Genomic DNA, 22,536 nt, shown 5'->3' with positions numbered 1-22,536 from the left:
TTTAATCATAAGTAACTCAAAGAAGTTACTTGAGAAGTGCAATCACAAACATAGGCTCAGTGATCAATTGCTCTCCTTCTAGGATATAAAGGGGGCTTACTACCATTTACAGAAAGAAGCCTGATGCACTCACTTGTCACGTGCAGTCTTATTTTCTGCTTCTTCATTTGAGTCTTGCAGAGTATCGTCACGCCCAGTGCTAGGATCTGAAGCCAACGAAGCAGGCTCGTTTTTCTGAACACCCCGTGGAATTTCAGGAGTACTGAAGGAGATGGGGGCCTCTGGCATAGTGAGAGGAGCCCCTGCACTTTCTTCATGCATTTCTTCCTTCTCGTCTATCTCCTCTAGACTATATTCAGAGCCTATGTCGGCTACGCTCCCAAGGAAAGCATAAAGAGCAATAATAAACCAAGATAAATATATCACATTACATTGTTAAAAACAAAAAAAATACCATCCCAGATGGAATATCAAAGTATGCTTACTAAGGAGTTTGGGGTGTGTGCTTGTCCCTGTGGCTCAAATAGTTTAAAATTCTGATAAATGTGAGTATAGTTCAGCAATGCAGGGTGGTAAGTTTTGCTCTCACGGAGTAAAAGTACAAGGGTGTTTTTGAGCAGAGAAAGACTGGCAACCACTTGAAAACATTCCTACCTTAATGTCTCCTCATTCAGAAGATAATGAACTCATAGGAAGGTGACTTATGCACCAGGAGTCAGTTCGTTGGCTTATCTAGCCCACTGATTCTCTACCAGTGTAGAGACTGGCCGCAACTCTTCAGGGTTCAGGCAGAACTCTTTCCCAGCCATATGTGGCGATGCTAGCGATTGTGCCTTCCGCAGGCCAAACATTACCTCTACCACTAAACTACAGTGCCTCTCAACACGTTAACAGTCCTCTTTGTATAATTACTTCATTTAATATTTCAGATTCATTTAGATTCCAGGGGTGGGGGGGGGTGCTTGCATGAATCTCTTACAGCAAAGCAACAACAAATCACGTGGCACCTTAAAGTCTAACAAAACTTATTATGGCATAGGTTTCATAGACTATGAAATCTGCCTAACAGCCTTATCATAATTTTGGGGAGAAATCAGCTTCCTCTGAACCCCCTTAATAAACCAACAAGCTGAGCATAAAGGTGATCTGCTATGTTTTAAACATGGTAGTTGGAAAGCAGGGCAATTAACATAAATCTCTGAAATTATCAGTGAGAGAAGAGTTAAATGGAATTGTACCATGGGGGCCCATTGTTGTGGCCACCTACCCATGACACTTGAAATGAAACAGAATAGAAAACCCTGGTGGAGCTGCAGTCTCTGAGAGCACCACCCACAGGTTCCTCATCTGCTGCTCTAGAACCGGCTCCTCCAACCTGTTGTCCTCCAGATGTTGTCATATTACAACTCCCGCCATCCCTGACTGCTGAGGTTGCTGGGGGAATTGGAATCCAAAACATCTGGAATGCACCAGGTTTCCTGAAGGCTGCCCCAGAAAAGATACCCAATTGCTTTCCCGACTGCATAATAACGATAACTTTTGTGCAAGTAATCTAAATAAACCACTCCTAAAGGCAAAACATGACAACCACCTACATTTAAGAGACACTTCAGATTCATCGGGATTATCAGCATTAGCCAGATTAGTTTCATCTGGGACTTGCAGCGCATTGTTTTGGTCATGATTGGTTGGCTCCAAGCTGCACGAGGCATTTGTTGTTGACACTGTGGTCCCAGTTAGATCAATTACATTGCCTAAGAAGCAGGTTAGGAGACAATACAATGAATTAGCTCGCATTAATCTGATCACTAAACACAAGAAAATATGAGGAAGGGAAAGTAAATGCAGCAGAGGTGCGGCCCTAGCAAGTTAGTTACATTAAAGGAGCTTGCATTACACTGTGTTAATAGGGCTGAAGCATTTAGTCGATTAATCAAATTGAAACAAGTTGATTGATTACAGATGTAATCAAGGTGTTTTATTAAATAATAATAAAAAAACCACACATTTCGCTTTTAATACAAAAGAAACTAGAGGAAGTCGGCATCTTGAAAGAGGCAAAACCTTCATCCCTTTCACATGGACAGCAATGCCTTTTCCAAAATCGTGCCTGCTGCAAGAGGTGAATGAATAATCTAAACACAAATAATACCCTTTTACTTCAATTTTTAATTTTTTTCATAGATTCACATTTAATTTGTTAATCGACTACTGTTTATTTAATTGCATGACAGCCCTACAGATATTAGATTGTATGCATGTTTGAACTTGAGTTGTGACTATATTTTGATCTTACTACTCAGAATTACCACCAGCATGGTGACTGGGAAATAAGCCTTCTTCCCTACTGCAGAGTGAAATGACAATATTAAATAGTTGTGTTTTAAAAAAACCCCACTCAAACTGGATGCATTGCAGACAATAGGGACTCAGTTAAGACTGGTAAAGAAAAAGCGATTTGTATGCGTTGTGTGTGCCACATACAATATTGGGCAACCAGATGACAACGTGGCGTCCCGTTTTTCTCTACATGTTTTCCCTGTTCAAATTAACAACGCTTTAAACTCAAGTTCAAACATGCAAACAGTGTGTCTACATCCAGCCCAAATGTAGCTGTAGGGGGAGCTACAAGCAAAGCTGTTCTAAGTTACGTCTGTTAATGTTTGCAAAGAAATGATCCTTCAACAAGCTGCTGAAGCAAAAACCATTATTAGCTGTTTTTCTTAACCCCCTTGGGGTCTCTTAAAAACCATATGTGTGGCAAGTGACTCTCAGCAGCAGCAATGGCGATGGGAATGGAATTCTGTGGCCATGCTAGTGGCTAGACCTATGCCTGTCTTTCACTAAATGCCACATGGAAAAATTACCTGTTGGAGACGGTGCTTCTGAGTAACTTCCTTTGATGCTGCCTTCTGCATGAATTGATTCTGCAGACTCTGATCCTGAAATGTTAATGCAGTTTAGAATACTAGAGGAAACATTTCCTATTCTAACGTACTTTAAATACAAACCTATATACATAGACATGGTCTAAAATTTATAGAGTGGGGGAAATTACCTGAATAAATTTTGTCAAAGATGAACAGGCATGAAAAATTGTCAGTTTTCTATTTCTCTTGTGGGACATTCCTTTTCTTTCCTGAACACGTTATATGATGAGTCTCCTCTGACTCTCTCTCTCTCGTGTGTTTTGTGTGTGTGTGTGTGTGTGTGTGTGTTTAACCTAGACGCCACTACTCCCCAACAGAGCAAAACCACCTCAAGATTAAGCTGTGAATTCAGAAATAATATAACCTAACCTAATTTGTGTTGTAAAGATTACCTGTCTCAATGCTGTTGTCACTTTGGCCTTGCAATTTTCTGGGAGGTGGCGTTGGGGCTTTGCGCTTTGCTCGCCTCAGAGAAGAATTGACGGAAGACGTGCCACTGAGCTGAAGAGAGCCTGTCCTCACTATTCCTATTCCCGAAAGTCCCTGGGGAATTGGGGGAGGGTAGGAAAAACAAACAAACAAACAAACATCAACGATGCAGCAAAAAGATTAGTAATTTGCAGAAGAAAAAATGTGAATGCAATGAACAATTCAGCAGCCCCATAACAGACACTTAACATTTCTCATAAGTGAATCAGAAATCCAGTTCAGACATAATGCTAAAAATTGGTGGCTGAACGATGGTTTAGCACAGCCTTCCCTAGCCAGTGGTCAGGGATTATGGGAAAAGCAGTCTAATATACCACGTGGCACTCTATTGGGAAAAGCAGCCTTATCATTATGAGAGTGAGATGTGGTGAGCCTTCAGGCAAATTTTTAATGTTTGATGTTTTATTGTGTTCTTAATATCCTGTTGGAAGCCACCCAGAGTGGCTGGGGAGGCCTGGCCAGTTGGGCAGGGTATAAGTAATAAATTATTATTATATTATTATTATTAAATTGCTCCTTTAAAAAAATATGTTCTTTTCGTGACTTTTAACTGGAGAGCTAACTTAGGAAGCAGAAAAAGAAAATGCCACAAAACCAGTAATCTCCTGTTGCAATACCAATGAGAGTTAGCAATTTCCAGTGTGATGCAGCAAGTGTCCTTATGAACCAAACATTCAGTTATCAGAGACTTAACTTCTCGCAAACAACTTCTGCATGGACAGAATTCTCCATCACCGTCCCACCATCCAAAAAATAATAAAAAAGTCCCTGCATATAGAAACTCATGTCAGTGAGAAGTGTAGTTTTTCCTTTCTCTCTGAATTCCCTCTATGTGAGATAGGTGGATGGATGGATAGATGAGCATTTAAACATGTAAACTCTCCCCCCCCCACTTTTTCCAATGTGAAGAAGAACAGTTCAGGCACGGTTACCCCCTCATTTGCTCTTTGTGAGAGCTGCGCCCATTTGTTACTTGGAAACAAGCACCAAGGCTTGCACTAAGATTCTTTGTGGCTCCGAAATTTAGAACAAACACTCAAAATGTCAGCAAACCTGAATGTTACAAAGCAACTTTTATTTATTTTTATTTTCTGCTACTGCCCAGTCTAGTAAGTTGGAGAAACTAAGAAGGGTAACCGAAGTCTTATATTTTCCATTTAAAAATAGTTAAGACTGCAATAAATGACACAGTAGAGTCAGTGTTTGTTTTTGGCTGGTTTTTTTCCCCTTGCTGTTGTCTGATATTACCGTTCTGGCATGGATAAACAGCCGCACTTTTATCAGAATTGAGCAAATTGTTCAGTTTGGACAAGGACGCTTCAGTAATCTACTATAAAGGCAATGCAGCAAAAGACGTTTTGTTCGCTTTCTCCTATCTAACAACCGATTGTTAGTGCGCTGTCAAAACTTTGTGAAAAGGCTTCATTCCAAACAAGAGGGATGTAGGCAGGGCTATTGCCAGACTTCAGGAAGCCCTCAGCAAAATCCAGTCAACGGGCTCCCCAAAAACCAATTCCCCCACCAGCCACTGGATTCCCCTGGATCCCTATAGTGCTACCATCCTCCTCTTTCCTCTTGATCACCCTTGTCTCAAGAAAGAGCCAAGGAAGAGCCAGCCACTCCGGTCTAAGTTGGCAAGGAATATGCCTCTGCCACCACAATGGTTTGTTGCAACAACTAGAAATACTTCTTTATACTAGCTTTTTTTTTTTTTTAAACTACATTCAAAAGGCCTTTCTAGCTGTCACAGCAGCATGGACATTTTCCAAATCACGATTCCTAGAATGCCTTCCTCAAAACCCACCTGAGGCAGCAGGTAGAGGAAGAAGAGGTAGCCAACTAAGGATGTGCACAACAAACCAAGAAATTACTGTGGGATCCTTTCTTTCTCAGGGCAAGCCTGCTTCCCCCATCCTCTGACAGATACACTCAGAAATGATTGTGCTGTCGATTTTGCCCCCCACCCATATTTCATCATCTGTTCTTACATGTTCCAAGACGGGCAGAACACCTCAGGCCCACTGGACGAACGTGGCCTCCCCAACCTCTCTATCTGACCCTCAGGCCTCACCCCTTCCCAGGTTACAGCCTTTCCAATCCTGCTCCTGAATTCCTCCTGTCTGCCTGGAATTTGTGTTACAACTCTTTCTTGCCTGGAGGTGTGGGTTGGCGTTTAAAAGCTTCTGGCTTGTGTGTAGCTGGAATATTGTTCAAAGGTAGAAGTTATTCAGTTACAGTGGTACCTCTGGATACATACTTAATTTGTTCCGGAGGTCCGTTCTTAACCTGAAACTATTCTTAACCTGGAGCACCACTTTAGCTAATGGGGCCTCCTGCTGCTGCCGCGCCGTCCCCGCCCAATTTCTGTTCTCATCCTGAAGCAAAGTTCTTAACCCGAGGTACAATTTCTGGGTTAGTGGAGTCTGTAACCTGAAGCGTATGTAACCTGAAGCGTATGTAACCCGAGGTACCACTGTACTTCACCAACTTTGCTTCTGGCTCTGGCCATTACAGGCATTTGCCGCCCCCCCCCCCCCGCCAGAAGGTGGTCCACAAAGGATTGTGGCTCCTAGTCCAAAAAAAAAAAAAAAAAAAAGGTTCCCCATCTGTGCCCTAAAATAACATTATTGATAGCATTATTGATAGTAAAAAGAAAAGAAAGGCTAGCAAGAAGTTTAAAAACCACAGCACAAGAAACACAAAACAGTAATTTACTGCTGCAATGAGATTTATGGGGAAACCTTTTAAGAAGAAGCAGGAGGTTATTGGCCTGGGTCCTAACTTGCACTCATGGAGTGAGAATTTCCATGCGTCTGTTGTCTAATACAGTTGTATCTAGGAAGTCGAACGTCTTGCGAGTCGAACGTTTTGGCTCCCGAACGCTGCAAACCCGGAAGTGAGTGTTCTGGTTTGTGAACGTTCTTTGGAACTCGAATGTCCGTCACAGCTTCCGATTGGCTGCAGGAGCTTCCTGCAGCTAATCGGAAACCGCGCCTTGGTTCCTGGATGTTCTGGGACTTCTGGAATGGATTCCATTCGACTTCTGAGGTACGACTGTAATTGTTTCAGGTATGCTATCTTCCAAGATGACGCCTCTCAAAATACTAAAACCAAAATTGCATGTAACACTGAAGAGAAACAAACCATGCATGTTGGTTCATGTGCAATGCTAAGCCAGCCATTCTATGGTTTGTTTCCCTGGTCTACAAAGTAGGGAGAAAAATGGAAACTGCTCTAGCATGACTAATCTCAATAGGCTTCTATGCCCTGAATTTTTACTTTTGTTGCTGTTGCTGCTATGTGTGTTTTTTTTACTTGGGCCCAAATTTGCCAGACTTCAGACATTTACACACTGAAAAGAAGAGGGGGGAAAGACCCCGTCTTCTTATTTTATATTTGGAGCACATTATATTTGGACCAGTAACTTTTCTCAGAATGAGGATCTTCTCACCAAGACGCAAAATCCCAAACCTCTGTTGAACAGCACACTCTGGTGGCTACTACTTAACAGAAAATAAATTCCTGTGTTATTCTTGATTTGAGTAAAAACAATATTAACTGAAGGGCCTTGCATCCAATTCATCTCTTGGCCTGTTCTGTTCTTCATCTTCCTTGCATGCTCATAGGCTAACGTATTAGAAACGATGGCTTTCATTCTCAATTCAAAGTCATGTCTGAAACACAAATATGCAGTGCTCCAATTTACACTGCCACATTTAGCTTTGAACTTTAATTGGAATTCACAACTGACAATCTGTGCTTTACCAAGATATTACCCACTGCATTAATTTTCCCCAAAACTGTGCTAGAATAAGTTCAGCACATATTGGGATTTATAGATAGATTTGACCTGGCAGCCTGCTTCATAACTTCATTAAAATGCATTATTACACAAGCAGGCAATTTTATTAAGATAAAAACATGAGTTTTGAACATCCATGTTCTTTCAGTAAGGAAAATTTAAATTTCCTTAAGGCTTTAACTTGTTCATCATAACACAAAGATTTGAACTGTTAAGGAAACCTTTTCTCAGTAACAGATTTAACTGCATTTTTAAAATAAAGGGCTAAGAAAGGCAATTTGGTAGTGACATAAAATGTCAAATCTTTCTCCAGTTACTGAATATGTTAATGCGAATCATAATTTCCCCATATTTAATGCAAGTTTAAAGACTATCAGTTCAGTAGAGAACGGAGGGTTCCAATTCCAATTTGTTATTAACATGTTTTAAAAGAAGCTTTTTCCCCTAAAAAGTTTTTTTAAAAAAAAAAATTAGAATGAGTGGCTGCACTTAAAAGCACTGATGCTTAAACTTGCTTCAAATTATCTCAATAGCAGGATTTAGTATTATTGAACAATGTCCGACTTCCAGCAAGAGATTAATTTTAATTTCCAAACTCAACTTTAAAAGGACCCCTTTGAAAATAACTAACTAGCTTTTTCACTTACTGTAACATGCCCCTCCCTAAACATAGTGTAGACATACATCCCACCTATTTCAATTCAACCTATTCCAAAGCATGGCTGAGTTAGATTTAATTTACACTTTCGCAGTGCAGGAACTGCTTTCCCAAGCGATCTCTTGTCATACTGGCAAAGTGCTCAGCTGGTGGGTAAAGGTAAAAGGTAAAGGACCCCTGGACGGTTAAGTCCAATCAAAGGCAACTATGGGGTGCGGCGCTTATTTCGTTTTCAGGCTGAGGGAGCTGGTGTTTGTCCACAGACAACTTTCCAGTTCATGTGGCCAGCATGACTAAACTGCTTCTGGCGCAATGGAGCACCGTGACGGAAGCCAGAGTGCACGGAAATGCCATATACGGCCTCGGTCCAGTATACCTGAAGGAGCGTCTCCACCCCCATCATTCTGCCCGGACGCTGAGGTCCAGCGCCGAGGGCCTTCTGGCGGTTCCCTCCTTGCGAGAAGCAAAGCTACAGGGAACCAGGCAGAGGGCCTTCTCGGTAGTGGCGCCCGCCCTGTGGAACGTCCTTCCAGCAGATGTCAAAGCGATAAACAACTACCTGACATTCAGAAGACATCTTAAGGCAGCCCTGTTCAGGGAAGTTTTTAACGTGTGATATTTTACTGTATTTTTGGTTTTTATGGAAGCCGCCCAGAGTGGCTGGGGAGGCCCAGCCAGATGGGCGGGGTATAAATAATAAATTATTATTATTATTATTATTATTATTATTATTATTATTATTATCATCATCATCTACCCTCTCGCTACAGCAGTACCTATTTATCTACTTGCACTGGTGTGCTTTTGAACTGCTAGGTTGGCAGGAGCTGGGACAAAGCAATGGGAGCTCACTCCGTCACAGGTATTTGAACCGCCGACCTTCTGATCGGCAAGCCCAAGAGGCTGTGGTTTAGACCACAGCGCCACCCGTGTCCCTCTTTTTACATGTAATGTGGCATGGATTGTGACCACAAAGGAAACTGGTTTCGAGGCCACGGCGATTCCAGAGACGGCCTATAAATTAGGCTCAAAATTGTGGTCTGCTACAATTTATTCAGAATGTATAAAGCAATAAATGTTCTTGCTTATCTGTTCCGTAGCTAAACAGAAGTTGCTCTGATATTATTCTCACAGCGGAAATCTAAAGGCAGGACGAGACTTTTGACAACCAACCTTATCAGTTTCATCCACACTGCTGGATTTCACCACGCATGTCATGGGTCTGCCCTGGGTTTGTGCAAGATCCTGGGGCACACTCTGGGAAGCAGGCATTGGAGGCAAGGGCGCTCGTCGCTTCTTCGGCATTTCAGAGGGAAGGGTATTTGAGTCATACTGCTTGGAGATTGTATTAGCTCTCATGCCAAAGGTTGGTCTTGGCTTATTCATTAATGGAGTTGCAGGAGCGCTGGCAGTCTTTTGAGAAGGGGAAAAGAGGTCAACAATTAAAAAATAATCTGAATAGATTTTAGCCAATGTACTTCTCTAAACCAGGGGTTCTCAACCTTCATTATAGGACTTAATTCAAATTTACCATTACCAGAACAGAAGTTATTTCTCCGAGGGAAGATCCTAGGGTTACTACAGTAATCGGAGTACAGGTACCATTTGAATGAGGGTATGTGTGTGTGTGTCTGTGGGTTGTTGCCACTCAGTCATCAGCCAACCTTGAGAATACCGTTTTCTTTATTCAGGGAGAACATCAAGCCTCCACAACTGTAACCTACAAGTATCTAAGGATGAAGCAGATCGAAGTGAGAATAGGGCCTTTAGGCTGCAATCCTAAAAACGCTTACTCAGTAGTAAATGCCATTTAAAACAATGGCACTTATTTCTGAGTAGGCATGTGTATGATTGCACTGTTCAATCATCTAAGGAAATACTTCCTGGAACAAAAAAAAACCTCATGAAATATATTGAGTGAAATACGATCAATCCACAAAAAAGAGGGCACACAGTTTCATGGCAGAAACTGAAAAAAATGTCATGGGGCAGCTAGTTTAACAACATATTTTTATTGCCAGTCCAGATAACTTCAAGAAGGCAGAAAATATGTTGGAGTCTGCTTTCTCCTAGCAACTGTCTGGATTAAGAGTGAACTGTAGAGGATCCAATTGTAGGGAATTTCTATCATACATTAATATTTGTAACTTATGTTGTCTTACCTGTTCTCGCTTCTTCTTGCTTCTCTGAAAAAAGCTGAAGAATCCTTTATTTTCTTTTTCCTTCAAAATATCTGAATTTTGCGAGTTTTGGCAAGAGTCTAAAAATAAAATACATTACTTGATGCCATCATTTACAGACTGCACTGTTTCTTTCCTTTCCTGCATCTCTCTTTCTATTACAAAATATTTCTTTCAAAAAGAACATAATTTATAGAATACCATGTTCTCTCCTTTACATGCTTCCCTTCCAGTGATCATAACTGTTGGAAAACATTTCATTATGCAAGGTAAAAGACATAAAAGCTGCAAAGCACATTTAGTCTGATTTTAGTAGTATTTTTTTCTTTTTAAAAAGAAAAGTCATTTTATCTATACCAAAAGTAAGATGTAATATACAGATCTTTCCCAAGCAATTAAAAAGACAAAAGTAATAATGCAAAACCCCACAACCCTGACTGAAAATAAAACAATTCTTATAATTGTTTTTTGTTTGCAATATTGTTTAGTTTGGAGTTCACTTTAAAAAAAAAAAAGTTGCATGTTACCTCAGGTGCCTGTGAGCAGGAAAGCAACCCATAAATATTTTAATAAAGAAGGTAATTAGTAATCTAGTTGAGGAAAATTCCTTTTCCATCCAAATATGGTAGTGGATAAGCTTTTAAGTGTTTCAAAAAGTTTGTCACATGCATCTTTAGAGGTTTTCAGATAATCTCAAGGGAATGTAATATAAATAAATTCCACCTAATTGAAACAAATGGTTCAAGAAATACTATATAATGTTAACTTGCATAAGACAAGCCATGCTGTAATTCAAAGATGGCAAACCCACAGGCGAAATCCAGCCCATTTTAATCAAACTAGACTCCTTTCCTGGCCTCCAGAAAAATTTGGGTGCCTCCTCTTCCTCTGTAGCCATTGCTAAGTGGTCTTACTGATCAGAAAATAGGGAAGAGTGCAATTTTCTGTTTCTTGAGAATGAAGACCTTTGCAATGCTGCCATTCACGACAAAAGAAATAACCCATTTTAATTCCCTTTTTAAAAAAAATAAAATAAAAGTAAACTCCTCTGGTGCTGTTCAGTGAGTATTTATGGGCTATTCTAAGTTAGGAGAACTTGCATGCCATACCAAAATCTGTGGTGTTTACTCTTCTAACGATAATTCAGACAAATCTCATTCATATTAGAAGATACTTGTTTGTCCTAATACTTGTTTGCTTGTTTAACTGGGAATGCCTGTGTTTAAGAATACTACATCATTCACTCTGAGGTAGGTACAAACTCACCCTGTAAAGATGAAAAGCTGAATTCAGCAGTCGGTGTGACTAGAGAGATGGAGAGGGGAGGAAGATGAAAACTTAATTATAGTGACAATGCTTCCCAAATAACTCCTTCATCACAGTCTCAAGCAAAGGAACCGAAGGCAAATTCTCAAAATGCAGAAGTGTGTGAAGTGATCCCTTCTATCAAATTTCACCCGGAAAGAAAGAAAACATTGTAATTTAAGCAAGGATGGCCAACTGGGCAGAGAAGGCACCTGGCTCTCTGCCCCCGGAGGCACCTCTAAATTTGGAAGTCTCTAATTTGGAAGTATTAAAAACAAATGAAATTCACCAGATCTATCCATCTAAAAATAGTGGTATCCGTTGGCATACGTCAGACCCAAATGCTTCATAGGAAATATATCATGAAACGAAGGGCTGATTAGACGTAAACTTTTTAAGAATAAAAGCTAGAATTCTAAGTACAAAAGCAAGGAACATGCAGGTGATATTAACCACCACTTCAGACGCTGGTGTACTGAATTTAATATTTGCTTTTTACTCTATAAAATGCCCCTCCTAAAAGTTTCTACCATGCACAAATCTCTTGCAGGATATAACAAAACCATGCTTTTGAGAGCTGTTTTTTGCTGTTTCCTCCTCAGCTGTAAAAGTAATTAACAATTGTTATTAGTAAAACAAACGTTCATAGTTTTAAAAAATACAGTACCATTCAGTTCTAAGTATGTCAGTATTTGGAAAATGGAATTCAGAGGGAATTTTGTCATTTTTTTTAAAATTTCAAACATGGACTCAAAACTGAGACCTGAAAATTATTTTTTAAAACTACACTGGTATTATGAAGATAGCTACACAATATTAATATAAAATGGGTTTCTAACATTTGGTTTATTAACTTGCTTTTTAAAAAAATATATTGCATTTTAAAAATTTTGAACAGCAGTATGTGACAATGGAATGAAGAGGGCAATCTATATAACTAAGATTATAAGGAACACTTTGTTTTGGAAATGGATACATCATCTCTAACTGCTAACTTGTTCATGCTGCCTGAAGGTAAATTAATGTATGCTCTTATTTCGGTGTGTATTTGGCTCCATCTAGAATTATCCAATAAACTAGTCTAGAACTCACACCATGATCAAAAGAACTTTAAAAGGACAAACTTAACAAGGTAAATTAAACGTCTCCCTTGTCCAAGGGCAGTAAACAAAATGAAAATGGGTGCTTACCCCTCAAATTAATAGCTTCCATGATGAAAGGCTTCAGTAACTTCTGTTTGAATTTTATTGAATGTTCAATAAGGGACCCAAAAATCCCTGATCTAAGCAGCCCAGAATACTTAACCGAAACAAAAACACAAAAAGTGACACACCCATATATTGAGGAGGTATGTAAGACAAGAGCAGACCTACCCAGTTTCTGTCCATGTGGCCTGTCCAGAGTGGAGGCAGGAAACCTGTTTATCTGTCAACCTATTTATCTGAACAACCCATTTATCTTAAAGTAGTTGAACAAACATAGGAACATAGGATGGTGCTTTTTACAGAGTCAGACCATGGGCCTATCTAGCTCAGTACTGTCTAGTAGCCTTGCTCAATATGGTGCCCTCCAAATATTTTGGACAATAACTTCCATAATCTCTAACCATTGGCCAGGATGACTGATGCTGATGACAGCTGTAGTCCAAAAACAGTTGGATCCCACCAAGTTGGCAAAGGCGGCCTAGTGCTTAGCTCTCCAAGGTTTCAGACAGGTTTTTCCCAACCCTACTTGGGAGATACTAGGGGTTTAACCTGGGATCTTCTGCATGCAAAATGCATGCTCTACAGTCCTCCCCTAACACCAATCCTATATGCACTCCGATACCTGAACATTCCTTTATTTATGAAAGCTGCTATGTCAGCTTCTCGCTATAAAGGGAACAATGATAATAAAGCAACCTTTAACAATTGCTACTATCCTGAAAAATCAGTTTTATGCATGCAAGTTCAGGAACCCCTAGAGAGGGTAGGAAATACAAATGTAGGATTTAGTAGGTCAACCTTTGTGCCATTTTTTTTCCTGCACGAAGACAGATGGTGCTGGGAGGGAATGGAAAGAAGAACCTGGTGCAGTGGCTAAAAAGCATCAAACTGGGAATTCGCCAGTGTGAATATTATGGCAGCTCTGAACTGAAAGTGGTTCATGGCCACTTTTTCTATGCCTCAGACTTACACCAGCAATTCAGAAATAATAATAATGGCTCACATTACAAGGTCTTTGTAATGGTTACAGAAGGAATTTATGTAAGATAATTTGCACACCCCAAAGTATTATATCAATGGTTGTCATCAAGACTCTCTAAGTGCTGAAACTGTTGGAGAGAGAACAGAAAATTTGCTATTAGTCTTGATGAGGTATGGGGAGGCAGGCACAATATTGGTGCACCCTGCTCCCCACTGCAGGACAAGTAGAAATGGAAGCTTGTCCATTGGGATGAATGGGGCATTGTCCCAACTACTTCAACCCACCCATAGCCAGCCACGACCTCCCTGCCTTTTTACAACCAATTTAGGATGTAACACTGGCTGTCAGTTTCCTCCTCCTTATTTTCAGCACAGCCCCTGTAGAAGTCAGCGAGTCTGGGGAGAAAAGTAGAATTAGTTGGCTCTGCCTGTCGCTGGCTTACTGTTCTGCTTACTGTCTCCCCGGCCTTCACACTATGAGCAGCAGTAGCAACTTTGGGTGGGCAATTCTGACTGAGAAAACAGTGCAAGGAGAAAAAAGAGAGTTGACAATCTCTTCCTCGGCCAGGTTGCTCCAACTGAGCCAATTCATCCTTGAGGCTGACATATTTTTAAATGAATAAAACAATATACCAAGTCATCGGTTTCTCACATCGATGCAGACTGAATGAATGCAGAACACGTTAGTGAGTGCATGTAGGTTGCACTGCTTCTGAAGATATTTGCAGCATTAACTTTCAGGAATAGTTTTGGTAAAAGACCAGTTTATAAATCTTACCTCTGCTGACATCCATAGCATATAATTCTCTGAGCCCAAGCTCATTTAGGGATTTGGTCAAGTCAAGAGTTTCCTGAGATTGGTAAGTCTTCAGTAACAGAGTGTGTAAAGGGTCGAAGTCACATTTGCTGCAAATGATTTGCATGATATCTTGCAGTGGTGCATGAGGATTAACTCTGACAATAGTTTTCTGTGTCTTCTTGTAGTTTACAATGACTCTCACGGTTTGCTGAAACAAGGGGAATTTTTAAAACCGATTATAGTCTTTTGCTTTCTGAAATACACACAAACCATCAAGTGCATTGAGTTCATTGCTACTAATAACTTTCGCAAAACATTTCAGTGGGGGAGGGATGCTGTAGAATTCTAATTTATACCCCATATTCTTCCATCTCTTCTCAGTGTGAAATGAAGATTTGGCTTAGGCCACCCCTATTAAGATTCAAGACTTGGAAGACGATATGAACAAGGCCTCCCCAAATTCAAATATCCCAAGGATTTGAACTCATGAACTGAATGTGGCTCATGTGGTAGTGATGTCTTGCCCCTGGTTGTCAACACTTTCTCTGCTCTTCATAGAACTCACAGGGAATGAGAGACAGAGAACTGAGAATAAGAGGAAGGACTTTTTGCACTTGCTTAAGGCAAAACCCATGCACACCCCTCCTTAAAGCAGATCACAGCAGGTAGAAGCCCATAGAATGAAAACCTATCTCCCTCCCTGAACCCAGAGCAGTCACAAGGCATGCACTACCAAAGACAAATATAGGTTAATTTCCAGTGACTTTCATATGCAATTTTATGAACAAATTCTGAATGATGCTACTGCCTCCAAAAGCTTTGGAATTTAAATGAAAAGTATTTAGGAGGTGGAAAAAGTTTCTGTAAAATATCTCACCTCTGGGATGACAGGAGTAGGCTTCTTTTTATCCATCTGTTTTGGCTTTAAAATCACTTTGTCAACTTCAAGCATCCCAATGGGTGTATTTGGTTTGAATTTGATCTGCTTTTTCTCGACTGTCATCAGGTCTATGGTATGGCTGGCAGGATTCAAACGGTATTGTGCACAAAGGTATACCAGTAAGTCCATCATTGGTTTGCTGGAATAAAATGTTAATATGACTATAAATGGTTATTATATAATTTCCCCAAAGGTCATTAAGAAAGACTTGGTTGTGGTGGAGGTCTGGCGCTTGAGGGCGCTCTTGCCTTGCTTGAACCAGAAGACAATTATGTACAGGCAGCTCCCCATTTGCACGGGGGATGCGATCCAGGTCATTGTGGGTGTCAGCCCGCCCCACCCCCTTGCAGGCCAAAAGCAGTACACACGTCAGCGGTTGCACATGCCTTCATTGTGTGCAAAATTATCATTCCCTGTACAGTATATTTCAGAAGATGTAGGCACTCTCAAGACTACCGTATTTTTTGCTCCATAAGACGCACCTATCCATGAGATGCACCTAGTTTTTAGAGGGGGAAAGCAAGAAAAAAAATATTCTGCACAGAGCATGTAAGCGACTTAAAGCAAGCAAAGTGAGAGTCGCTTACATGGCTTCTCTCTCGCTTTGCACAGCTCTCACTTTGCTTGCCCATCCCTCCTCCCACCTCGCTGTAAAGCGCGGCGACACCGGAGCAAGAAGAAGAGGAGGAGACACCGGGACAGGTGCTTTGCTTGCTTTACAGCAAGGCAGGAGGAGGGATGGGCAAGCAAAGTGAGAGCTGTGCAAAGCGGGACAGAAGCCGTGTAAGCAGCTCTCGCTTTGCTTGCTCCCGTCGGTCCCTCCTCCCAATTCGCTGTGAAGCCAGCAGAGTCAGAGGCGCTGTGCAGCTCTCGCTGAAGCCAGCAGAGCAGGAGTGATAGCTGCGCAGTGGCTCTTGCTCTGCTAGCTTCACAGCGAGCAGCAGACAGGAGCCATGGCTCTGGCTGCAGAGGCATCTCTCAGCTCGCGAGTGCAGCAGTAGCTGAGGGATCCCTCTGCCACCCAGTGCATTCGCTCCATTTCCCCTTACTTTTTAGGAGGAAAAAAGTGCGTCTTATGGAGCGAAAAATATGGTAATTTATTTCATTGGGATTCAGCAGCGTCTGTAAGGCAAAAGCCACTTTCAACACTGTCGAGAAATACTGTGGCACAGAGATATCGAACACTTTCGTAAGATTAAAACCCTGCAGAATGTCTCAGCGACTGTAAAAAAACCCGACAACATTCCTACTCAAGTTTAATCTACCACACAGTAACATTCAGCATAGAAGCTTTAAAGTTGCTCTTGGGTCAACCCTGATAATGAATAACAGAGATTATGATGAAATAATTTTTCCACCTCCTAATTGGAACAGCTTACACAACGCCTCCCTGAATTATAAAAAAGGGCCTTGTTGAACGCAAGGCTCAACAAAACATTTCACCAAAAGACTACCAAACAGCCTAAGAGCCAAGAGTAACTTTAAAAAAGAAGAAAAAATATGCCTTCCACACTGCTTCCTCCCCTGTGACTGGTTGCTGTAGTGGGAATAGCAGGTCTCTTGACTACATTTCTGAAGGTTTATGGAGTTTGTGGCGCATTTGGCCTTGCACAGCAAGACAGTTCCACACTAGCCAATTGCAATAAACAGAACCGGTCTTCCTGAAATATTTTACCCAATCACTTACCGTAAACCTTATTTTTGTACGCAAGTATACAAAAGAACAAATCGTATTATAAAATGAAACGATTCCCTCCTAAAACAGCTTCAGGAAGGGCAGGGGATGCAGAGACACAGCCCATTAAATAGTTAAGCACTGACTGGTGGTTACTTATTTAAAATGCTAGGACACATACCTAATTCCTGCTGGCTCATGAACAAGGACCACCCAGATATAACTAAAGACTAGCAAATACACATGCAGCTTTTCTTTGCTGTTTTACAGTCTAGTGAAAACAAACTAGTACTTTTACTACCGCAAACCCTGTATCAATTCTTGTAAGTCTTACCATGCTGAACTTAAATGACCTGTACAAAGGCTCCACTTAGAAGGGCTCCCAAATCACAATTCTTTTAAAAAGCTAATTTGCCAAAACACCCAAACAACATAATTTTTTTTTCTCCCAAAAAGCTATGATTCAGATTATATTTTTATTTCAACTGCCTGAGTGGAATTTCATTTCAAGTAAACATTCAATTCAATTAAGTAATTGTTTCATCAGTCTAAAATTCAACGTGAAAACATCAGTCACCAAATCCTGTATTTTGCACCAAAACTTTTTTTCTATTTCAGCATCTATTCTGCAGCAAATATAAATTTTAAACTGTTGACTGAAAGCAATGTTCCACCTGAATTGTAGCAACCTTCCAATCATGTTTGCACATATTTTCAAGGGGGTTCCAGTATTTCAAATTAGGCCACGTTTTGGAAAATTACTTACTGGGTCCTATTCCTAAGTAAAATTCTGAGGAAGAAACATAGACAGCCAAACCTAACTACAGCAGCGACATCTGCAAATCCACTGGCCAGGGATATGTGATAAATCGAATACCTGGCACCACACAGATAATTACTGAAAGATCTAATTTCCACTAAAGTTTTGGAGCAGGTAAGAAACAGCAAAAATGACTCGCACGATGCCTTCCTTTCTCCACAGACTACACAAATGAGAGAATACCCAGCCCACCTTCCAATAACTTTATTCAAGATGCTTTTCTTACGTAGCAGATGGCTTAAACAGCCATCATGTTTTACACAAATCTTCACAGGTTTTGCTGTAGATTTTAGCATCTAAAGAGTAATTTAGAGGTCCTTGAAGGGCCACACTCTAAAAAGGAAATTATCTGGGCAGATTTATAGGCAAGAAAATGTTTCTTTCACTTTTGTTGCTTATCGTTAATTATTACTGAGAACTGCCTCCATTTTTTCTGTTTTTTCAATTTTATCATTTTGGCCAATTTCCACACACTAGAAAGAAGTGTGCATAAGCCCCCAAATGCTGTTTTTTAAAGGCTCCAGGGACCTGTGCAAACTTTGCCCTAGCTCACTGGAACACACAGCTCATGGAAGCTCTTGACCAAGACTTGGGAGCAACAGAGCTGTGTATCAATCTGAGTTAAAGCTTAGGGCAAAGTTGCCTTACTCTCTCTGTAAGCCTTCTCTTTGGCCCATGTGACTGTGCCTCAACCCCACTCTCAGTCTTTCCTAGTCACGTGGAAGGAAGGTATTACATTTTCACTCAATCCAGCCAGAGAGAGTTTCCTAGAGTTTTGCCAGACAAGCTTAGCTCCCGTTTGCCTTGGCATTTCCCTGAGCTGTGCCCCACTGGATAGCTGAAGGGCTTCACTATTCCCCGAAGTCTTAAAAATCTGTCTTTGGGGACCTCTGGTTGAACTGCAATTAAGTTATCTAGGACAAAAAAACGAAAGGAACAAGGCTCATTTAAACTAAAAAACAAAACAAATGTACATCGGCGCAAGATAACAAAATCATGTGGGCACAAACAGCTTGTTGGGTTTTTGGATCACAACATAGACATTATTGGATTTCCAGGTTCAACACCCAGGATGAAATTAGTACGTGCTAAAGCACTTCTGCTGCAAAACAGCATGAATTCTTTCTTAAACGTACCTGCCATTAACAGTAGTAGACTTGATCACATCACCTGGGAGAACCACAGACAGCTCAATGTCTCTGTCGATTATGTTTTCTTTTTGCTCCATGGTGAAGTTAGTTAATTCTGAATCATCAAAAGAAGAACAGTCAGTGATCCTTGTCTCAGATGGAGGACGAGGAGCTTTTGGCTTGGCTTTCCGTCTGAAATAGAACATAAATTTAACGCAATTAGGAAAAAGCGTATCAGCAGAACAGTACTGAACACTACAAGGAAGTGGGTAAAGGCTTCAGTGCTGGAGTCCTGGATGCAAGTGAGCTGTGCAGTTCCTGAGTTGTCTGCTAAATCCGAGGGAAACTCCCTGACCAAACTGAATTACCAGTACAGTGATCAAGCAATTCAAGGATTGTTTTGCAAAGCACCCCAAGGTTTCCTGAACAACTATGCTGGAATTGTCTCTCTCTCCCCCCCCCCCCGCCATTAAGCTCTTTTCACCTCCTGGTTCACACAATTGCCTTTTCTTTGCAAAGCTGCACTTTAAGAAGTCAAGTTTATCTAAGAGTCCAGATCCTGACTTATTGTACTTGGGAATTCTCATTTGAATGCACAGGACTGTGATAAGATGGAACAGATATTGGTTCTTCAGGGTTTTGCCAGTCTGATTTTGGACATCCCTTTGCAAACTTCCCACTTTTTGGAAGCAAGGACAACTGTGATTGTGGTGGTTGAGATTATTATATATATGAGACAGATATATTTAACCTTCTCCAAAGTGCATAATCAAACAATGCAGTATTTTTAAATTTCTCTCTAGCCCTTTAATATTTGCTTTTCACAACATGTTACATGAAGATGGTAAGCTGAACATTACAGAAATATACTACAATCATATTAAAATCAGCTCTGCATCACATATTTTAAAATATACAGCACTGGACACAGACATTATAACATTTACTTAAACACACTGCCAAGTATCTTTAAAGTATGTTGCACTATAAAATCTGGTAAAGGAACACGGGCAATACACAACTTAGTTTTGCTCAGGCTATAACCCTTCCATCTTGCAGTAAGCCATGGGGATGGGAACAGGCAATGATTTGGGGGACAGGGGTGGGGGGAGGGACATGATGGTGGTAAGACACAACTTAGGGATAGTTAACACATGTATGTGCTCCATTCAGTATACAGTAATTTGATAACTTTCAGCTGAACATGTGTATTACCAGCCCCAAAACACACACACACACACACACACACACACACACACACACACACAGTATTAAACACTGGATCTGAGGCAATGCAAGATTATATTTGTGTCTGATTTGTGAAGTCTGCTGCGTTTTCATGCAACTTCACTTAGCAGAATGTTAGAGCAAACAAAAGTTAAGTAAACACCTGTGGGGGAGGGAGGGAAAATTGTTCTCAGAAAACACAACTATTAAGCAATTTAGCCTTGAAATTGAACAGCATGATGCACGTAGCAGGAATGACCAGGTAAATACATGAATGCAGCAGGAAATCATGTGTCATCTGTTTTGAAAAGTAAGACTTGGTTAAGGCTGCAATTCTGAGGCAGCTTGGAGTGGGGGGGGGGGTTCAGAAGATAATTAAACTATCTCATCCAGTGCCCCTCCAGACATGTTGAGGGTAGAGAGCACTCTTGTGTTCATCTATTCCTTTTTTTAAAAAAATTACCCTTCCCCTCTCATTATGCCCAACCCCATATTGTAACCCCAAATAACTCAATGAGAGAAAATGATGATTGTCCCAGCCCATATCTGCATAGTATGTAAAAGGTAAAGGTAAAGGACCCCTAGACGGTTAAGTCCAGTCAAAAGGAACTATGGGTTTGCGGCGCTTATCTCGCTTTTTAGGCCGAGGGAGCCAATGTTTGTCCACATACAGCTTTCTGGGTCATGTGCCCAGCATGGCTAAACAGCTATTGGAGCATGGAGAACCGTGACAAGTTCCGCAGCACACAGAAATGCCATTTACCTTCCTGCTGCAGCAATACCTATTTGTCTACTTGCACTGGTGTTCTTTTGAACTGCTAGGTTGGCTGAAGCTGGGACAGAGCAACGGGAGCTCACCCCGTCACACGGACTCAAATTGCTGACCTTCCGATCAGGCAAGCCTGAGAGGCTCGGTGGTTTAGACCACAGCACCACCCACTTAGCATGGACACCTGTGTGCACAGAGCATTCCGGTACCCTTATGGCAGCCTTACTACTTGACGCACTGGCCCCCACAGTGACAGATTCACCAAAATTGGAGTGAAAGGATGTCCTACTGGACGCCGTCCCCATCAGTAAGTACTTCCAGTAACGTGGCATAGCAAAGAACTAAACTGGGTTCCAGAAGAGATTAAGGTGATTTCCATATATAAAGCCCAGACTTCCACTCTCTCTCCTCCCTCCCTCAAACCGACTACTAGAATTTTCAAATTCATAGAAAAAAGGTGACGGAACCAGCAGGAAAACAAGTACGCTACTGCACATATTTTATAACAGAGGTGGGGATCCAGTGGACCCCCCAGATGTTGATGGGATTTCAAGGACAGTATCCAACTTGCACATCTTAATGCAAGGATTTCTAATTGAGCAACAGAATGTCCCTCCCTCTTTGCCCCCATCACCTCAAATCTGTTCCCGAAAGTTGGTGGAACCCCTAGAACAGATTTAGGGGGCACATGGGAGGGAGTGCAGGGGGAGAGGTTCCACTGCACAAATGAAACAAGTTACTCCAAGCTACTTCAGATACAATCCCAAGTACCTTCAGTCCCAGCCAGCATGGGCAATGGTCAAGGATGACCGACAGAATCTAGCAGCAATCCAGAGAGCCACGGGTTAGCCTACTCTGCTTTACAGAATGAAGATGTCAATAATATTTATCTTCCTTCTAGAACTGGGTGAGAGAAAGAGTGTGAGTAGACAACTGAAAGGAAACAAGGGAGAACAAGACTGCATGGATGTGTGGTGTTTCTTCAGTCTGTGTTGTCCACCCCCAACCTAGAGGCTAATCTGACAGTCAAGAGTTGTGCCTCGCACAGACTGCATAATTGACGCGCAACACAAAGCTCATCTTGATTCAGAAAGCTCTGAAAAGAAAACTTTCAAACCACAAACAGAATACAGTACTGAGTTATGTGAAACTTCAGTGTTTATATTTAGAAACGTAATTCTAAAAGGAGTGTGGGAAAACAAATGAATGGTGCATGGGAGAAGAAGAAAAAAAACCAACCAACTGGGCAATTCATAGCATTCTGAAGACGGTTTTTCCAAATTCAGTCCTTAGTTTATTTCTTAAATTTAAAAAATGCCAATTTATGAAAATAATGAATCATTATCACACAACTGTCAACATGGTATGTGCTCTGATCATCATCCACCTACATCTTGGCTCTGAGTCCTGGAAGACTTGCTCCCTGTCTTCAGGTCTTTTCCCACCTGGCCTGGGAGGGCAGGCCCTGACTGACTCCAGCTACAAAAGCTGAGGCTGCTGAACAGACTCTTGGGTTGGGATATTGCTAGGGGTTTTGGCTGGGAGCGTGGTTGTTCCTGTTTTTGATATTGATTTTTTTTTGTATCTTTATTTTAGATCTTATTATGATTTATATGGAAACTGTTT

At 41.1% G+C, this 22,536-nt stretch overlaps 1 protein-coding gene across 12 annotated transcripts in view; it reads right to left on the bottom strand.

Annotated features, from left to right (window-relative positions):
- COBLL1 (cordon-bleu WH2 repeat protein like 1) overlaps positions 1–22,536 on the bottom strand; it is an 82,363-nt gene that overhangs the window by 8,317 nt on the left and 51,510 nt on the right. For 7 of the 12 annotated variants that reach the window (XM_083576870.1, XM_083576875.1, XM_083576866.1 and 4 more), the window contains exons 2-11: positions 18,921–19,106; positions 15,227–15,428; positions 14,329–14,557; positions 11,326–11,364; positions 10,042–10,139; positions 9,053–9,292; positions 3,323–3,473; positions 2,868–2,942; positions 1,596–1,754; positions 134–371 (exon numbers count right to left, since the gene is read on the bottom strand). In XM_083576870.1, coding sequence (XP_083432996.1) covers positions 134–371; positions 1,596–1,754; positions 2,868–2,942; positions 3,323–3,473; positions 9,053–9,292; positions 10,042–10,139; positions 11,326–11,364; positions 14,329–14,557; positions 15,227–15,428; positions 18,921–19,106 — 1,617 coding nt within the window. The remainder of the gene's footprint in view (positions 1–133; positions 372–1,595; positions 1,755–2,867; positions 2,943–3,322; positions 3,474–9,052; positions 9,293–10,041; positions 10,140–11,325; positions 11,365–14,328; positions 14,558–15,226; positions 15,429–18,920; positions 19,107–22,536) is intronic. The other 5 variants (XM_083576877.1, XM_083576869.1, XM_083576871.1 and 2 more) reach the window with 1 other exon arrangement.

The sequence above is a fragment of the Podarcis filfolensis genome, assembly GCF_964270895.1.
Source record: "Podarcis filfolensis genome assembly, chromosome: 1".
Taxonomy (NCBI): Eukaryota; Metazoa; Chordata; class Lepidosauria; order Squamata; family Lacertidae; genus Podarcis; species Podarcis filfolensis.
The sequence above is the reverse complement of the archived record's forward strand: the minus strand, read 5'-3'. Positions and strand labels throughout refer to the sequence as shown.